The sequence below is a fragment of the Podarcis cretensis genome (assembly GCF_951804945.1).
Source record: "Podarcis cretensis genome assembly, chromosome: 3".
Lineage (NCBI taxonomy): Eukaryota > Metazoa > Chordata > Lepidosauria > Squamata > Lacertidae > Podarcis > Podarcis cretensis.
In genome coordinates this window covers 123,872,771-123,892,303 of record NC_137172.1, presented here as the reverse complement: position 1 = coordinate 123,892,303, position 19,533 = coordinate 123,872,771, and the positions used below count along the sequence as shown (strand labels likewise).

Sequence of the window (19,533 nt, the reverse complement as noted above, 5' to 3'; positions counted from 1 at the left end):
CCAGTTTTGGAGAGGGCAATGTGTATACCGTATTTTTCGCTCTATAGGATGCACTTTTTCCCCTTCAAAAATGAAGGGGAAATGTGTGTGCGTCCTATGGAGCGAAGACGCCATAGCCCCGTGACCCTCTCCCGGCTGGAGAGGTGATGCGCAGCTATGGCAGGAGCCTCTATAGCCGCGCACCACCTCTCCAGCTGGTAGAGCGCGTGCGGGGCTAAAGAAGCCATAGCCCTGTGACCCTCTCCCAGCTGGAGAGGTGACGCGCGACTATGGCAGCAGCCTCTGCGCTGCGCCTTTCCGCTGCTCCCTGACCTGCTCTTTAGGGCTGGTGGTGGGCTTCCCTCCGCCAGCCCCAAAGAGCAGGTCGAAAGGAACCTGAAGCCTGGAGAGCTCTCCAGGCTTCCAAGGTAGCCAGCTGAACGCACCTTAAATGGCACCTTGTTTTAGAGCGGGAAAACAAGAGGGGGAAAATTCTCCCCCTCTCTGCACAGCGCCTCCTGCCACTTCGCTGAAGGGGCGCTGGGCAGAGAGGGGGAAATTTTTTTTTTCTTGTTCTCCCCCTCTAAAACAAGGTGCGTCCTATTGTCTGGTGCGTCCTATGGTGCGAAAAATATGGTATATTTCTCCAATATTTGGGGTTCTATCCAGCATGAGAACACATTTGTCTTGTTTCCTAGTCACCCTTTTTGGTACTCACCTCCTGAGTTTGCTATTACAGTACAGTGGTACCTCGGGTTACATACGCTTCAGGTTATATATGCTTCAGGTTACAGACTTCACTAACCCAGAAATATTACCTCAGGTTAATAACTTTGCTTCAGGATGAGAACAGAAGTTGTGCTCCTGCGGCACGGCGGCAGCGGGAGGCCCCATTAGCTAAAGTGGTGCTTCAGGTAAGAACAGTTTCAGGTTAAGTACAGACCTCCGGAACGAATTAAGTACTTAACCTGAGGTACCACTGTATCTGGGTCAGAAATGTAGCAAAGACTTGAGTACTTTCTTTCATTTGTGGTGGCTCTCACCTGCACAAAATATGATTTATTGAGAAAGCAATCAAAACCTTCAGTGTGCCATGCTGGGTGGCATTTTGATGAGGCAGGATTATCCCTCTCCCTGACTTTTCTCAGTTTCTGCACTTACTTCCAAGTAAGCGTGCATATGATTGTGCTAGTAATACTTTTATTGACCTGTTATGAGCTGTAATCCTAAATAGTACGTGTAGCTAGGGTCTTAACTGCTAAGTACTGAAGGTCAGAAAAGGTTCCTAGCTTATTTGGAAGTGAATAAGGGACATGTTTTTGCAAAACTAATATAGTATGCCGAGTTTCAGCCTACTATTTCCCCATTTGGGTGTGGGGCTCCCTGCACCTTAACTCTGGGAGTTAGGTTTCCTCTCAGCACAATCCCAGTGAGCTCACTGCTGCCAGCTAAGCGTATATAGGATTGCAGCTTTAATCATTCCATTTTGCCAAGTTGGAAAAGTTGAATGTTGCAGACCAATGAAGGGCTTATTTATCCAGAGGTTACTATTTCACATTTGCTACCCCCCATCTCAGTGAAATACATATTCCAGCCTTCCACAACTTTCCAATTTATCAACATTCATTGACTATGATCATTGATGGATTGAGAGATCTGAGTCAAGAAGACCTTCTGACCAGCCAAAAGCAATTATTATTACTTAGTTTGATTTAGCTTCTGTTCTATTTGACATGTAAGCATACCAGACCCTGCAATGAATTCAAACAAACAACAAACAAACAAATGAGTAATCCTGCAGGTTAAATTTAGGAACTTCTGTCTTAACTTGTATACTGTTCATATATACTTTATAAAGAGTTTAAATTAAGCAGTATGGAGAACTTTCAGGGTAAAACACTTTGGCTTCAGCTCAGAGCTCTTTGGAAGTTTGGATGTGCAGACAGCTCTTACTTGCTTTCTTGACTTGTTTATTGACTTGGACAAGGGCAATCATTGCATTTACTGAAACTGTGTGCTTTGGAATAAGCAAGGAGTCCCTGAATTTCAGGGAATTTATTTGGGATTATTTATGTATATTTGCCTATGGATTCCAGATGCTTTGCTTGCAATAACTGCAATGTGTTTCATTAAGACATAGCTTAGATCAGTATTAGGTTAATTGAATTGATCTAAAATTTGACAGACTACTTTTATTACATCAGTGAGAGAAGTAATATCAACATGAATCATTTTCAGGCACTGAAATGTGAGGTTTTAAAAAGATCTTCCAAATGTTAAAACTGGAACATTTGTATGTTAACCTTGCCAGTGAAAATGTAATGACAGGTGGAGATATAATAAAAATAAATGTTCAACAAAGTTTATTATATGAGCTGTGATTAATCCAGGTTCATATTTTAGTTTCTGGAGCCATATCAATGCCTACCTTAAGCATGGACATAGCCAAAGGGGGGCAGGGGGGCAGTTCCCTCTCCAAATCAATAAAAACCAATACAAATCTGCCCCCCTAACAAAAGCCTTTCCCCCCAACAAAGCCTGCCCCCCCAGGCTATGCCAATGAATGTAAGCTATAGTTTCTGCATCTAAGCAGAAGTACAGTGGAGTCTCGTGTTATGGATGGGATCCATTCCGGAGGCCTGTCCGTAACACGGAACTGGCGCAAGTTGAAGCGCTGTGTCTGTGCAGGCGCATGGCGTGATTTAGCGCTTCTGTGCAGGTGCAAGTGGCGAAACCCAGAAGTAACCCGTTTCGGTACTTCCGGGTTGCTGCGGGGCACAAGATGAAAACACGTAACCTGAAGCGGACGCAACATGAGGTATGACTGCAGGATACAATTGCAGTCTAATGTAGGAGTGCAATTAAAGTATTTTCTGTTGGTGATACTTCAGATTTTCTTGTGAGGTTTTGTTTTGTGTTCATTTCATTTCTACTTTGTGATGAGATTTGAATTGGAAGGCTTGTGCATTGCTGCATATTTGAAAAAAAAATTCACTAAATTCAGAAGGATGCTGTTGTTATCTAAATTAGAAAACTTAACATTTCAATATGAGGAAGCATCTTAGTTAATAAGCTGGGGCCATTCTTCACAAATAGTTTGAATGTACTGCACAGGTCTAAAATGTAACGGAAATGATTTTCACCACGTAATTGCTAATTATGGAGCACACTTTGATATTTTCCCTTTTGATACTATTTTACTAGAGCAATTAGGAATTGTGACATTTTGTTCTTTTTGTTGTTGTATGAATAGACTGGTGTGTACAGTGGCTTGCCGAGGTTAGTTATTTATAAGATCATAGAATCATAGAATTGTAGAGTTGGAAGGGACCCAGAGGATCATCTAGTCCAATTCCCTGCAATGCAGGAATATTCAGCTGTCCTTTATAGGGATCAGACCTGCAACCTTGGTGTTCTCAGCACCAGGCTCTAACCAACTGATGCTAAATTTATGACTATACTCAAATAGCTGTTAGCTGTGAATAATTTAGTGTGGCATCATCTTGCTGCTGATTTAGGACTGGTTTATTGGTCTAGTGAGATGACTTCAACTAGAAACATTTACTCTTCCTGTTATGTTTCTGTTTTGTTACTGAAATTAAGCTTTTCACCTTTGGCAGGGAATAAGGTGATTGTGCATGGTAGAAGGGAGAGGAGGAAGATGACGACGAGGAAGTTGAAAGCAAAAGCATTATACTTTTTCCAGAATATCTTACAAAGCCTGCTTATCCCACCTGTCTCTTCCCTAGCATGTTGGTATCTCTGTACAGTAATCACAAATTGATGATTTATGTTCAATTAATCAGCATTTGCATCTGAGAAAATTCTACAGGAAGGTAGAACCTGGTTGCATTCAGGGAACTAGATGAAGACTAGCTGAAGAAAAAGGGTTAATGGAGGTTTATATCCTTGCTCTCTTTTCTTACTGTACTGGTAGATATAGTTGCACAAGAATGTGAAATCATCAATATAAGAAAACAAATAGTCCATTGACTTCAGTGGCATTAAGCCATGAGTTTATTGTTAGCATGTACTCAAAACTTTTCCTAGAAAGAAAAAAGCCCCATGGGTATCATTTGTTAGCCAGTGGGCTGTTATGACAATTGTTAAATGGAAGTAATAGGTATCTGGTATATTTGATTTGATCTTGGCCATTTGTTTTCAATAACTTATCTAAAAACTGCTCTAGCCTTATTTGTATGTATCTTAATGGACTGATAGTCCCATATTTGATAATAGTTATTAATATACCACACATAATGCATAACAATTATGTATACCGGTATTTCTAAAAGAGAGTCTACTTAAGGTCACCAGTGACACATAGTGGATAAATACTGCAATTAAATCACTTGAAAATACCACACTATTCTTCCAAATACAGTGGTATGTCGGTTTTTGAATGTCTCCGTTGATGAACATTTCAGTTTCCGAATGCCATAAACCTGGAAGTAAATGCTTCGGTTTTTGAACATGCCTTAGAAGTCGAACAGAAACGCGGCTTCCGCTGAGTGCAAGATCCTAAGGCCTAGCTGTCGGCTATTGAGTTTTCGGTTTTTGAATGTTTCAGAACTTGAATGGTCTTCTGGAATGGATTATGTTCGAAAACCGAGGTACCGTTGTATTCCTTAAACATAAAGAAGACTGTATGGTGTTGTCTCATTACATTTTTCTAAACCATTTTATCTCCTTTTTTACCTTAACTTTCAGTTTCTATAACTGGGTTGTCATTATATAATTGCCATCAGCCTGCCATAATATCTAAAAAGATGTTTATGAATACATGTTATCTCTTTTTAATTTAGTACTTAACCAGTGGTGACTATATGCAATGGCCTCAAGCCACCGGTCTTCACCAGTGCCTCCATCAAAGAGCAGTGATACTTTCATTAAAAGGGAAGTGGATTCTGCCAAACGCTTTCGACCAGTGCAGTCGCTGCCAGATGTATGTCCCAAGGAACCAACAGGTAAGTGTCTTTAACAAAATTGGCTTAACTTTTTTCCAGACTAAGTGCCACGTTACCCCATTGAAAAGCTGTTGAGTGCCACATTACAGTATGTATGTATGTATGTATTAAATTTGTATACAAACAGCATAAAAACAATATAAAGAAACAAGAACAAAACCAAAACACACCAATAACCCCCCTCTCACAAACACATTTAAAAGGACATAGAATGTTAATCAACCAAAGGGCTGGTTAAAGAGGAACATTTTTTCCTGGCACCTAAAGATGCATAATGAAGAGCCAGGTGGGATCTCAAAGTTACTAGGTCTAGACCCTTACCCTTAACACTCTCTCTCTCTCTCTCTCTCTCTCTCTCTCCCCCCCCCTCTCCCTCTCTCCCTCTCCCCATACATACACCATATCTCATGGAAACTGAGATCTATGTTTGATACATGTGTGTCCCCACTTAAATGAGGGTTATGTTCCCAGGTACCACAAGTACACATGAAATCATGTATAGTGGGGAACACCATCTAAAAAGCCAAACACCAGCACAATTGCTCCCTCCAAACCTCTTTTCTCAAACTCCAACTCTCCACACGCCTCCCCGTTCACACACGCGTAAGTGGAGAGACGCCTGTCATTAGCAGGGTAGGCATGGTAAAGTTTATGCTGTTAAACATACACATTGTGTACCTGTTGAACTCTGTAGACGTGACAAACTACATTCTAGTGATTTCAGGGGATCTCTTCTGAGTGTGACTTAGACAGATACAATCCTTAAATAGTGAATTGACATTAGTTTGTTTATTGCACAGTTGCATATTACTACAGACATAAAAAAACAGTAAATGTTTAAATTTTGGATATTTGCATTAAACTTGATAGCCTATGTGAGCTTGAATGAAAAGAACATGCTGGATGAGTAATAAATCAATTTCAATAAGATTGTTTTTATAGCAAAAACAATTAAAATCAATTTCAGGGTTATGTAACTCTTGAAATGCTGCATTGCCTTCTAATTCTTCTCTTAATTATACTCTTAGGTTCTGCTATTTTAAATTTTTTTTGTACCTTTGAAAGGAGCAAACAATGGTAAATTACATGATGACTGTTTCAATGTGTAGAAGATTTGTATGTCTGTCATTGTAAGGCTTTGCAAAATGTACAAAGATAACAATTGTTAATACGCTTCATTTCTCTGATATCTGAAATTACCTGCTGCGTGGAGATTTGTATCTGCTACCTCACTGCCAACATTGGAGGGTTCAGAGTTTTCTGTTCTACCCTGAATGCTAAAAGGAATATTAAGATAAGATGGATATATTTCAGTCTAAACACAAAGGTGCAGAGCAGTCCTGCAGTACATAATTAGAGTGTAATATCTCCTTAAGATATTTATTTGTATGGTTAATTCTTAAATTATGCTACAGATTTTATCTTGTCATTGCTGGAAAAAATGCATGCCTCTTTCAAGTTACTGTTTTGTCTTTCAGGTGATCCTAATAGTTTATGTGACAGTCCATCTTTAGTTGCTGATCAACATAGATGGACTATTTATCATTCCAAAGTAAATCTCCCAGCAGCACTAAATGATCCTCGGTTAACAAAAAGGGAATCTGATTTCTTTACAAAAACATGGGGACAGGATTTTGTGGACATTGAAGTTGTGCCTTCGCTCTACCTCCCACAGATCAGCAAGGAACTTTTTGTAACATACCAACAGGAAATAGTTCAGGTAAAAGAGAAATCCTATGATAGACCTGTCTATTTCTGATGTTCAGGCTGTGAGTGCTGTTGCTTTTGTAGCAAATAAGGGCAGAAAAAGGAGAGTTGGGGGGAACCCAAAGCTAGAAGGAAAGAAAGAAAGAAAGAAAGAAAGAAAGAAAGAAAGAAAGAAAGAAAGAAAGAAAGAAAGAAAGAAACCCCATAGTTCCTCAAAACAGCCTAATGTGGATTGAGTGTGCTCAGTGGCCATGGAATGCTGACTGACCTTTTTTGCGTATTCTGTGCAGTTTAATTTGCTACCTCACAGAAGATGATAAAAATGTATTTGTCTCTTTAAGTTCTTTCACTGTTTATTTTTCTTCTTGCAAGCTGGCTTAGGACCTAAATTGCCTGGTTGGTGAGGGACTGATAGTGAGGAGGTGAGCGGGAAAAGGAATCTGCTGCCAAACCAGGCAGGCAGAGGATGAGCACAGTTCATGCTAAATAATTTTTTTTTAAGTTAATGCTAACTTAGAATCATAGAGTTGGAAGAGACCACAAGGGCCATCGAGTCCAACCCCCTACCAAGCAGGAAACACCATCAGAGCACTCCTGTCAACCAAAGCCAGCTTTGAGCTAGTGTTTCAGATCCTGTTTTGTTAGCCTCATAGAAAACCATGAGGATGTACAAGCAAACCATAGTTTAGCTACACAAAACTGTGGTTTCCTGTTACATCTGAAGTGTCCCACACTTAATGGAAATTTTTACATTTGTTGCACACACACAGTTATATATGAACATTTTTTTAAAGATTCCATATGCTGGGAGAAGAAACACGACTTTCTCATTTAAACAGTTTTTCCTATTTTTAAACAGCGTGATGAAAGAAGTACAAGCTCTCTGTGCACAAAGGCTGGAAGTTTGGAACAGTTACTCTCCTCTCCTCTGAATGTGTCTGCACACACTCTACCTAGCCCTTCTCAGTTTGAGCAGCAAGGTCTGAAGAGGACTTCAAGATGCATTTGACTGAATGAACTTGGAAGCTTCCTTGCAGTAGGAAACCAATTATCCAGAGTTCCTGATCATGGGGAGGCTTCTAAGTCTGTCCAGTTGAATTTGCATAGAAGACCCCTTCATGCTAAGCACACTAAGATGGAGAGTGGAGGGTTGGTGCTGCTGTACACACAAAAGTTGTGGGACACACGGACACTTAGTCCCCTGCACTCCCCCCCCCTTGCATGTTCAGGATGAAGGCCTGAAGAGTACTTTAGTGCTAAACCTTACAAAGAAGCCTTAGGCCCTCAGGTGCTTTGGGACGATATATCCCACCAACCATGGAGATAATGGGGTTTGCAGTCCAACAGCATATGTGGACCTAAGGTTGGGGAAGTCTACTTCAGAGGATAGCCCAGTCCTATGCATGCCTACTCAGAAATAAGAGCTATTGTAGGCATTATTCCCAGGTATGTGCGCATAGGATGTCAGCTTTAGTTAAAGGTATAAGAAAAATTGGCCTTGATATATATATTTTTAATCTTTAATATATTTTATTAATAGGAATGCAGTCCTCAATTACACCATTGCATTATAATAGATTTAATTTGTCAGTCAATTTTCATTTTGCATAGGAAACTTAAATAATGTGCTGTGGAAAAAAAATGTTTCAAACCTGGAATTTTCTTCACCTTTTGTAGAGAGAAAAGATTCATGAGAGATGCAAGACCATTTGTCCTCCTAAAGATACTTTTGATAGGACACTGTTACATACTCATGGTAGGTTACAGGTTTTCTTGTAGCTGCTTAGTCATCCTCTTTAATTTACTAGGGCTGCCATACGAGTCCCTGAGTGGGGAACAATGAAGTAAGGTAGTCATAAAATATGCAGGAAAAAGATAACAATATACAGAAATGACAGAGTATGTAGGGCCAATAAATGAACAAAACAACAGCTTCACCATATAGCAAGCAAAGATAAATTACACTGAAGACAGCAATTAGAATTTCTAATTTCACCCAATACCTGGGTAAATAAAATATGACATCTAGCTGACTGAAATATTTCAAATTGTCTGCCCTGAATCTTCGAAAATACAGCTTCATTTAATGTCCCCAAATTCTAGTATTTATGAGAGAGAGAGAGAGAGAGAGAGAGAGAGAAACATTTCTGTATTCACTTTCTCTATGCCATGCATAATTTTATACACCTCTCTCATATTCCCTGTCTTTTCATCTCTCCAATGGCTAGAGAGTGAAAGAGGTGAATAACTGCCTCCCCACTGCCTGCTGAGATGGTTCTTCAATCTACAAAGGAGAATATTTGCTTTAATAATATTTTCTTCTATTTATCTAAAATGACTGAGTTCAGATTTTTCTTACTTGTGTATATTCAATCTGAAACCAAATCCAGAAACATTCCAAAGTTTAATAAGGGCCTGTATTTTTCATAAAATTGAAAATGAATGAGCAACTGGAGTTTACTGTGAAAATATGTAATTTGAATCTTCTATTTGTTGCGGCATTTTATTTTTAGATAAATCCAGGACAGATCTGGAGCAAGTACCTAAGGTATGATGGAAATTTTCATAGCTGTAAGAAGAAATGCTTTGCTCGTGTCTTTTGCTTATTAATTTATTTGGGCTGTATGTATTATTTATTGAATTTATATACCGCTCTATACTCGCAGGTCTCAGGGCGGTGTACAGAATAGAGATACATTTTTAAGCATAGCTTATCCTACTCTTATATGTGACAATGCATGCAGAATTTAGGCAACTTATCAAAATGCATCATTTCCAGTTGTTTTCACCAATCTTCCTCTTTTTGAAGTTGTTTCTTTTGCTAGATTCTGAAGATTAACTATTCACACTAACACTATAGTCACATTTTATTTTATTTTTGTCCTTTGCTGCAATAATCCGTACATATTTGACACATACGTAGGCCCAATGCAATAATGTCCCACAGCAAGCTTCAGATTTGTGTGATCTCTCCTTCTTTCCTCCTTACTCCACAAGGTTGAGGAATAGGGTTTTATTTGTGGTTTAGAACAAAATGTAGTTTTAATAATAATAATAATAATAATAATAATAATAATAATAATAATATATTTTATTTACCTCCCACCCATCTGGCTGAGTTTCCCAAGATGGAAATATTATGTTATATAAAAATATAATGAAACAACAAACATTTAAATACAGAATATCTTATACAGACTATAAATAAACCAATAGATAATAAATAGTAGTAGTAGTAGATAGTGGTAGTAATCATCATAATATTAAACACTATGTCCAAATACAGAAGGGAGTGGAACTTCAGACCTGATTTCCTAGCATGTTTCCCCGCTTACACAAAGAGAAGCAAAGCAGCTTCAAGTGAATGCCACGGAATTGTTCATATCTCTACTTATTAATGCAGTCATTCTTTCTCAGATTGAGTTTCTATATGGCAGTTTGGAAAATATAAAAGAGGCCATAAATATAAAACAAAAATATAATATAAATATAATAAATAATAAGTATAAGAATGTAAGCCTAACTAGTTTTGGAAGCTGTGTGTTTCCCTTTCTGCAATTCAGAGAAAGTGAAATATGCTTAAGTAGCACTGAAGTGGGAATTAAGCAGATGGGTCATACTGATTTTAACAGGATAGAAACTCAGTTAACTTTTGGTGTGATCCCATACCACACTGATGTGCCCTTCTCTTTGTCAGACACCTGGTTTTCAGCACATGTAGCATGAATATGTCTCTTCATAATATGGGCTTGTCTTCTTCTTTGGCGATCACTCATAGCCGAGTAAGATTGTCTTCCATGAACATGGTCTTAACAGTGTGTGTGTCTGTAAGTGACTGTGATAATACAACCGTTGGTAATACAATAGCTTTGTAAACAAGCATTTGATTTCCCTTCAAATTTCCCAGTCCTCAAACACTCTGCACTTCAGTCAGGAGAAAACTGCACTTGCAGAGCTCAGGCAATGCTGGATTTTGACATTAATGTCGGCCGTTGTGAAAAGATGACTGCCCAAGTAGGAGAAGTGATTGGCATTTTCCAATGTTGCACCATTGAGTTGGAGTTGTGGCACTGCAGAGGGGTTGTTTTGTGCTTGTTAGTGCAGCACTTTAGTTTTTTTTGGATGTTGAGCAATAGCCCAAGTTTTCCGAAAGCATCTGCAAAGATATTTAGGATGGTTTGGAGATCATCCTCTGAGTGTGCACACACTACGTTGTCATCAGCATACTACGTTGTCATCAGCTCTATGACGGCAGTTATGGTAACCTTACTCTTTGCTTTTAGTCTACTCAGATTAAAGAGCTTTCCAACTGTTCGATACATGATTTCTACTCCAGTAGGGAGTTTCCCTTCGACAAAGTGTAGGATCATGGCAATGAAAATAATAGAGTTGGGGAGATAACACAACCCTGTTTAACACCTGATCCCACTGTGAATGGTTCATTTTGAGAGCCATTGTTATCTGCGATTGTTGCTGTCATATTATCATGGAGGAGCCAAATGATGTTCACAAATTTATCTGGACAGCCAATTTTCAGATGCCCCCACAGGGCATTTCAATTTGCAGTGTCAAAGGCCTTAGGTCAATAAATACATGGGTTGGGTTTGCTCTCTGCATTTTTCTTGAAGCTGTCAAGCACTGAAAATCATGTCCGTTGTTGCCATAGAAGGTCCAAAACCATTTTGGGATTCAGGAAGGGTAGCCTCGGATATTATTAGGTGATTGTTTGCTAAGATCAGGGGTCTGCAACCTGCGGCCCATGGGCCAAAAGCAGCCCACAGGGGTCGTTTAAACAGCCCCCGAGCTGCCCACTCGGCGAGTCCCTGCGCACTATGCTAAACTAGTGCAGCACGGAGCGGGGACTCGCTTTTGCAGCGCCAGAAATTGCGTCGACGCAGACGTGATCCAGCCCACGAAGCGATCTCTATGGCAGTGAACTGGCCCAGGCGAGGTAAACCTTGCCGACCCCTGACTAAGATCCTTGCAAGAATTTTGCTGGCTGCAGTTAATAAAAAGATGCCTCAATAGTTTCCGCAATCTGTTCTATGACCTTTTTAAAAGAGATTGATAATTTTGGCATCCCTAAAGTCTGCTGGGATCTCCTCTCTCTCCCAGATTTTTTGATGAGCTTGTGAAGTTGTTGTGTAAGTTGAATTCCACCCACTTTGAAGAATTTGGCAGGTATCCCATCAGGTCCGCTGGCTTTATTGTTTTTCGTTTGCTTAATAGCTGTACACAACTCTCCCAGATTTGGAGATACAGTGGTGCCCCGCAAGACGAACACCTCGCAAGACGGAAAACCCGCTAGACGAAAGGGTTTTCCGTTTTGGAGGCGCTTCGCAAAACGAATTTCCCTATGGGCTTGCTTCGCAAGACGAAAATGTCTTGCGAGTTCCTGCGGGGTTTTTCCCCTCCCCCCCCTTTTCCTAAGCCCTAAGCCGTTTATCAGCTGATCCGCTGATAAGCCGCTTATCAGCTGATCCGCTAAAAGCCGCTAATAGCGCTAATCCGCTAAGCTGTCAATGGGCTTGCTTCGCAAGACGAAAAAACCGCTATACGAAGAGCCTCACGGAACGGATTAATTCCGTCTTGCGAGGCACCACTGTACTGCAAGCTCATCTCTAATTTGTTTTTGCGGAATTTGTGAGAGGACCTTCGCAGCTATGAGGGAGTTGCGGTTAAGGAGATGCTGGTAATGTTCTTTCCAGTGCAGTGGAATAGCTTCTTTATCTTTTAGAAGTGTGGTACTGTCTGCTGAGCGTAGGGGGCATATGCCATGATTTATTGGCCCATAGATGGTCTTTGTGGTTTTAAGGAAACTATGCATCGTGAGTGTTGACTAAGTGCTGGATCTCTTAGGCTTTTTTTATCCACCAGGTTTTCTATAGTTCTCTGGTTCTTATTTGAACCTCAGCCTCAGCGTTGGCATAGGTTTTTTTCTTAGTGGCATAGTTATCTCTTAGCCAGATCTGAAAGGCCTTCCTTTTCTTGCGAATAATGTGTTCAATCTCACTGTCATTCTCATCAAACCAGTCCTGGTCTTTCTTGGTTTGGTATCCAATGGTTTGTTCACAGGCTGCAATAATGGATGTTCTCAGCTTGGTACAGTGTTCCTCGATGTTGTCAGGGAATTCCGAAAGCAGATGGTCCTTAAGAGTCGTTTGGTAGCAGTCCCACTTAATAGGATCTTGAAGGGCTTGAGTGTTCATTTTGCACCTTGGTTTCCTTTCTTGAAGCCTGTGTTGAGGTATAATCTTGATGGCCATTGTGGAATATATTAATCGGTGATCTGTTCAGCACTCGTTAGCACTCGTCATAGCTCTGGTAAGGAGCACATCACGGCGATCTTCAGTTCAGAAAATTACATAGTCAAACAGGTGCCAGTGGTTTGACACAGGGTGCCTCCATGATGTCTTAAATTTATTTTTTTGTTGAAAGAATGTGTTGGTAATAACAAAGTTGTACACATATTGTCAAAAGTAAGATTCCGTTCTGGTTGCTGTTGCCAATTCCTTCTTTCCCAATAGTCCCAGGCCACAGATCGAATGAGCTTTCTTGGGAAGAGTTCCACTAATGAGGCACCACAGCCAAAAAGGTCCTCTGCTGTCCTTGTATCGGGGGGGTGGGTATACCAGTGTATCATGTTGGCACATGGAGGGGAAAAGGAGCCATTTGTGATAGCTTAGAGATCTATGTACTAAAAGAGGGCACCCCAAAAATAAATAGGCCCAAAAATGTGTGTATATGACTTGGGTGAATTTCTTGAGATAGCAGTCATGGCTAGCCTCAGTGTGCCTGGTAAGAGACAAAATGCAAGGGGCTGGCAAGCATTTGCCTGATGTCTGCATTTATTAAATAGAAATAAGTATGTGGACCAGCAAATGCAACATTTCCTTGTGGTGGACCTTAAAAGACTTGGTTTAGATTGAATAACAGTGGTACCTTGGCTTAAGTACTTAATTCATTCTGGAGGTCTGTTCTTAACCTGAAGCACCACTTGAGCTAATGGGGCCTCCCGCTGCCGCCATGCCGCCGGAGCGCGATTTCTGTTCTCATCCTGAAGCAAAGTTCTTAACCCAAGGTACTATTTTTGGGTTAGCAGAGTCTGTAACCTGAAGCGTATGTAGCCTGAAGCGTATGTAACCTCAGGTACCACTGTATAGGAATTTCAAGTTGTGTTGCTAGCTGCTAGCTAAAGGAGAACAGAAGATGGGAAGGAATAGCTGTTGGCCCTTTCTTTGCACTGCAACCATTGCATTATTGTTGGACGTAGCACAGTTGCTCAAGGGCCTTTGGGTAATGTAGCCCTTGTGATTGAATCTGACCAGGTTGGCCAGAGTTAACTTTGCATGCTTATTAACACAGTTCTCCAGGTGTTTTCTGTCTGTTACTGCTGCACAGAAGAAATGTGAAAGAGGTATTGAGTTTGATGCCTCCTATGCCTCTTCCAGTGAGTTGGCTAGAGATTATTAGGGAAGGGATTGAAAATAAAATTGTAATGTTATGCCCTCATACAGATCTGTGGTTCACACTGTGCCATGCTTGACACATGCTTATGCAGTTATAATTTTTTCAGCTCAAAATTGTTCAGTGTAGAAAAGGGCAACCAGAAGTTAAACCTAGCAACATAGTAGATTTACTATTGACCATCTGCAATTACTGAAGCCAGGAACACAAGTAGTCGTCATCAGTGGCAAAGGTTTCATATTGCTAGACTGTAGGCGTCACAGAGTGCCTCCTCCATGCTCTGTTACTCTATTTTATTTCTATTTCTATTTTCTTCATTTTGCCAGTTTTGTCCGGCCCTAGTATTCTGTGAAAAAACCCAGAAAAGTTCAGTGAATTTCTCAGATTTATAGAAACCTTACCTAACATCATTAAACATTATGATGAAACATTTTTAAAAGCATTATTTCATGGTGACAGTTATATTTGTTTTCATAATTAGTATAAGGATGAAGCATGTTGATGATTACAATATGCTTGTTCTAGTAAAATTAATCTATTAAAAAAACCTAAACTATTATTTGACCAGTCAGTTGGACAAATATTTATTGATTATTCAAATATCCAACCTCAAGTCTAAAGCATTAAATGATGGTATAAAAACTTAGGCTTACTTATTTGAGAGTAAGGCCAACTGAACTCAGTGGGACTTATTTCTGAGAGATGGTTGTAGAGTTCCACTGTTAAGCAGTATTTTAGATTACCTATATGCATATACTGTAAAAGTACTGCTCTGAATCACATTTACAAGTTGATGTACACCCCAAATAGAGAAATTGATATGAAGTCTAAGTGATATTCACCACCAGGCCTGCTTATAAATGGATTCATCAAGTCTGCACTATACAGGTAAAGGTGGGAACATTAGTGATGTGTGGTAATGAGATGTGATTGACTTGTTTTTTCAGATTTTTTTAAAACCAGATTTTGCCTTGGAAGATCCCCTAACATTTAATGCAGTATTACCTTGGTCTCATTTTAATACTACTGGAGGCAAAGGAAATCGTGATGCAGCTTCCTCAAAGTTGCTTCAAGAAAAGGTAAACAAACTCCGTGCTTTTCTCCCCCAGGGGTTACTCAAGGGGACATAGAACCAGCACCTCTTTTTGTTCTTGTTAAAAAACACTGACATTTACTGTAACAACTTCATGGTGAGTACTAGCACCCATTTTTCTAGGGAAAAAAAGCACTGAATAAACTTTCCATAGCAGGTATTTGATCAGTGCAATGGAAGTTTCTTTATTAAGATGCTAACTGTGCCTATTTTCTTGGCTTGTGTAATTCTGGTTGAGCTCTTTCAGAATAAAATGTTTGTTTGTTTGTAGCCTGCCCATCTGACTGGGTTGCCCCAGCCACTCTATAATATATAGATATTATAAAGGACTGTTGGTTGCTTCTGTTGGAAGGTTAAGAACATTAAACCGTAAAAATGGATTGTGGCATAAGCATTTAAGGCAAGCCACTTTATCAACATTTGAAGTGTGGGTTATCCTTGCTTGATACTGATATCATTTCTGATATCAAAGGCTCTTAATCTGCCATTACCCCATTTAGGATGGATACACAATTTATTATTTATTTATGTTTATTCCATCTCTATCCTGTCTTTCCTCAAAATGGCTCAAGGTGGGATTTGTGATTCTGCCTTCCTCCCATTTATCTTCACAACAACCTTATGAAGTAGGTTAGTCAGCGAGTCTGATGTCAGAGTGAAAATTTGAACAAAGTCTCCATAATCCTTGTCTGACACCCTAACCACTATATCGGTTGACTATCAGCACTAATTGAGCCCAGATTCTTTCTGTTTCAAAGAGAAGCCAGCTGGGCAGAGTGCTGATTGGATAGTCGTAGATTCTGAAAACTCTTCCTGCCTCCAGTAAAAAAAAGGAGGTGTTCGAAAAAAAGATTGTTGCTTTCTAAAAGGCACTGAACACACATTGAGGTGGATTAACATGTCAGACACCTGAAAATACATTTAAATTTGAAAGCCTACATGAAGCATAGGTAGGAGGCAAAAATGAACAACTTTGTTTCAATAAAGGAGCAAAAATGGGGAAGCATTCTTTGTTCAGCAGTAGAAAACCCACACCAGTTTTGCCGTGGGAAATAGTCTGACGCACATCAGAGATATAATTGAGTGCAGCCCAAAGAATGGTGGGTGACAGTGAGAAGTTCTTATTACATAGTGAGACCAGAAGGCAGTGCAAAAAATTAAGAATGCCACATTACAATTTAGAGTGTAAGTGAGCATGATATGTAAGTGAACTGAGCTGTTCAACTGTGGAATGGACTCCCTGGGAAGGTGGTAGATTCTCCTTCCTTGAAGGTTTTTAAGCAGAGGTCTGTCCTGGATGCTTTAGTTAGGATTCCTGCATTGCAGGGCGTTAGACTAGAGCAGTGTTTCCCAACCTTGGGCCTCCAGCTGTTTTTGAACTACCATTCCCATCATCCCTGACCACTGGTCTTGCTAGCTAGGGATGATGGGAGTTGTAGTCCAAAAACAGCTGGAGGCCCAAGGTTGGGAAACACTGGACTAGATGATCCTTGGGGTCCCTTCCATCTCTACAATTCTATGATTCTACAATATATTAACAGGAAAGTGGGTATTCATTACTCAAACTTGTAATGAATCGGCAAAAGCAAGTTAAATAGGGTATATGAACTTAATGGAAGATAATATTGTGGTGCACAAGACACTTCCAGTCATTATTGATCTGAAAGTATCAAATCTGCAAATTAATTCCAACTTAGTCAGTTCATGCTGAAGTCTCATTTTGAAACTTTCCTCCTTGAAGAATGGCCGCTTTCAAGCCTGTTCTTAAACGTCCAGGAAGATTGAAATACACCTCCAGTGTCATGCTGTATACTTTTTTCTTGTTTTTCTTTGTTTAATTTTAAATCCAGCGTTCATTAAATATGGGCTGTGTTCCTGGGTATGTGCACGTGTGATTTGTAAAGGCAGCGTGCCCATTTTACTTGAGTTAAATGTCTGGTATTGTGACACTGATTGTGGTAGATTAAGAGCACAAATGTTACAATATTGATTTCTCTTTCTTCCCTTAAGCTGAGCCACTATCTGGATATTGTGGAAGTAAATATCGCTCATCAAATCTCTCTCCGCTCAGAAGCATTTTTTCATGCCATGACCTCCCAGCATGAGCTGCAAGACTACCTCAGGAAAACCTCCCAGGCTGTAAAAATGCTTCGAGATAAAATAGGCCAAATTGATAAAGTAATGTGTGAAGGATCTCTTAAAGTTTTAAGATTATCATTGACTAGAAATAACTGTATAAAAGCATATAATAAACTGAAGTTAATGGCAACAGTGCACCAAACACAACCTACTGTACAACTATTACTGTCTACTTCTGAATTTGTTGGAGCGTTAGACTTGATAGCAACAACACAAGAGGTGCTACAGCAGGAGCTCCAGGGCATTCACAGTTTCCGGTAGGTGACATCTGACATTCCAATAGAAATTCATAATCACATATAAAATTATTATGATCAGTTTCAAGGGATACCTAGTTCATGCAGATCTAAGTTGGTATTCAACTAATTTTAACTCAGAGTAGAGCTGTTGAAATTAATGGATACAACTAAGTGAGTAAAGCTTGGCTGCATACCACCTATAACTGGTATCTTTATATATGTTATTGAGTTGTACTAATTTACTATATTGTTAATTATATTATTAATTATATTACAGTATATTAGTGTCCAGTGAGAATGTAATTAGTCAGTTTTTTTAAAAGGCCCTAAAAGTATCCTTGATATAGTGTGAATTCTTATTTACATTAATAGTTGTACACCACATAAATGCAAAGGTAAAGGGTCTTCAGGCTGCCCTTCCTCTCTGTCCTAAATATAGGCCAGTCAAGATCAGTGGGTGAGTACAGGTCACCTAGTATTATGAGAGTAGGTGGAAAGTTGTCTTTGTCTATTTTCCTCCACACCATCCATATTTAATAAAGCACTGTCACACTCCCCCCCCCCTCAAAAAAATCTTGTTTTCTAGACTAAAAGGCTCTTTATATTTTAGTCCAGGGTTTCCCAAAGTGGTCGATAATGACTCCTGGGCTTTATGGGGCTGTGCAAGGAGTGAATAAAGACCTATGGCTCAAAATGAATTAGGGGTGGAAAAGAAGCTTGCAGCATAGGGCATGTCATGCGCAGAGTGAACGTCCCATGGCAGTGAGGAACCTCTGTATTTAACAAGATGATTCCACAATACGACCATATTCTCAGACCGTGCTGCTTTGCTGCTAAAAAAATTGTCTGTAGGTGCTTTTCCTCACTTTATTCATTTACATTGGGTCAATGACAACTTCATAAGCTCATCCAGGGTTCAGGTGTTGGAGAAACCCTGTTTTTAAGCCTTTCTTAGAGTGAAGATAGTCATCCTTTTTGAGATACGTTGAACAGAAATCAATCTAGTGCTCTAGATGTTTCTTTCCCTTAGATTTGTGTCAGGGTGTGAAATGCTTTTCTAATAGTCATTGAATGGAGCTCAGCTTTTTTATTCCCGTGATGCTCTCTTGCTGGACTAACCATTGTACTCCTTTAGATTTGTTCTCCATGCATTGGTTCTTATTTACCTTTTTGTTTTCTGTTTGCCCAGATTTTAGAAATCCTTTTAGATCTCCTTGCATTCTACAAACTTGGTCTTCTCACTGCCCCTTCTGACTCCATCTCTTTATTGAAAAAATAGATAGCTCTCACCTCAATAAATATATTTGGGGAAGCATTACTGCATGCATACCTCCACTGTTAGAAGTCAGTTTACTCTTGCCCTCTATTTCCTGTTTTTTAGCCAGTTACTGATCCCTAAGAGGACCTGTCAACATCTCCCAAGACTGCTGAGTTCTCAAGAGTCTTTGGCTACTCATGAAGTGTGTAATTAGAATGCATATATGTCTGACATTAATGTCACAGTGGAATTTAAAAGTGTGTTTTTTTCTTTTGCTGCAAAGGAAGACATAACGTAAATAAACTGTATTCAGTGTCCTTTATAGTATTATTTATTGTGTAGAAATTACCGTATTTTTCGCTCTGTAAGACGCACCTAGTTTTTGGAGGAGGAAAACAAGAAAAAAATATTCTGAATCCCAGAAGCCAGAACAGCAAGAGGGATCGCTGCGCAGCGAAAGCAGCGATCCCTCTTGCTGTTCTGGCTTCTGGGATAGCTGCGCAGCCTGCATTCGCTCCATAAGACACACACACATTTCCCCTTACTTTTTAGGAGGGGAAAAGTGAGTCTTATAGAGCAAAAAATACGGTACCCAGATGATAGTTATACATCCCCATATTTCCCTGATATTGAGATAATGGCACTTTCATGCTCCCTCTCATAATTATTTTAACTTTTTCACAC

At 39.7% G+C, this 19,533-nt stretch overlaps 1 protein-coding gene across 1 annotated transcript in view; it reads left to right on the top strand.

Annotated features, from left to right (window-relative positions):
• VPS54 (VPS54 subunit of GARP complex) overlaps positions 1–19,533 on the top strand; it is a 51,277-nt gene that overhangs the window by 4,357 nt on the left and 27,387 nt on the right. The window contains exons 2-7 of the mRNA XM_079969746.1: positions 4,783–4,946; positions 6,425–6,666; positions 8,331–8,409; positions 9,167–9,201; positions 15,068–15,199; positions 17,224–17,609. Of these exons, the coding sequence (XP_079825872.1) occupies positions 4,811–4,946; positions 6,425–6,666; positions 8,331–8,409; positions 9,167–9,201; positions 15,068–15,199; positions 17,224–17,609 (1,010 nt within the window). The 5' untranslated portion in view covers positions 4,783–4,810. The remainder of the gene's footprint in view (positions 1–4,782; positions 4,947–6,424; positions 6,667–8,330; positions 8,410–9,166; positions 9,202–15,067; positions 15,200–17,223; positions 17,610–19,533) is intronic.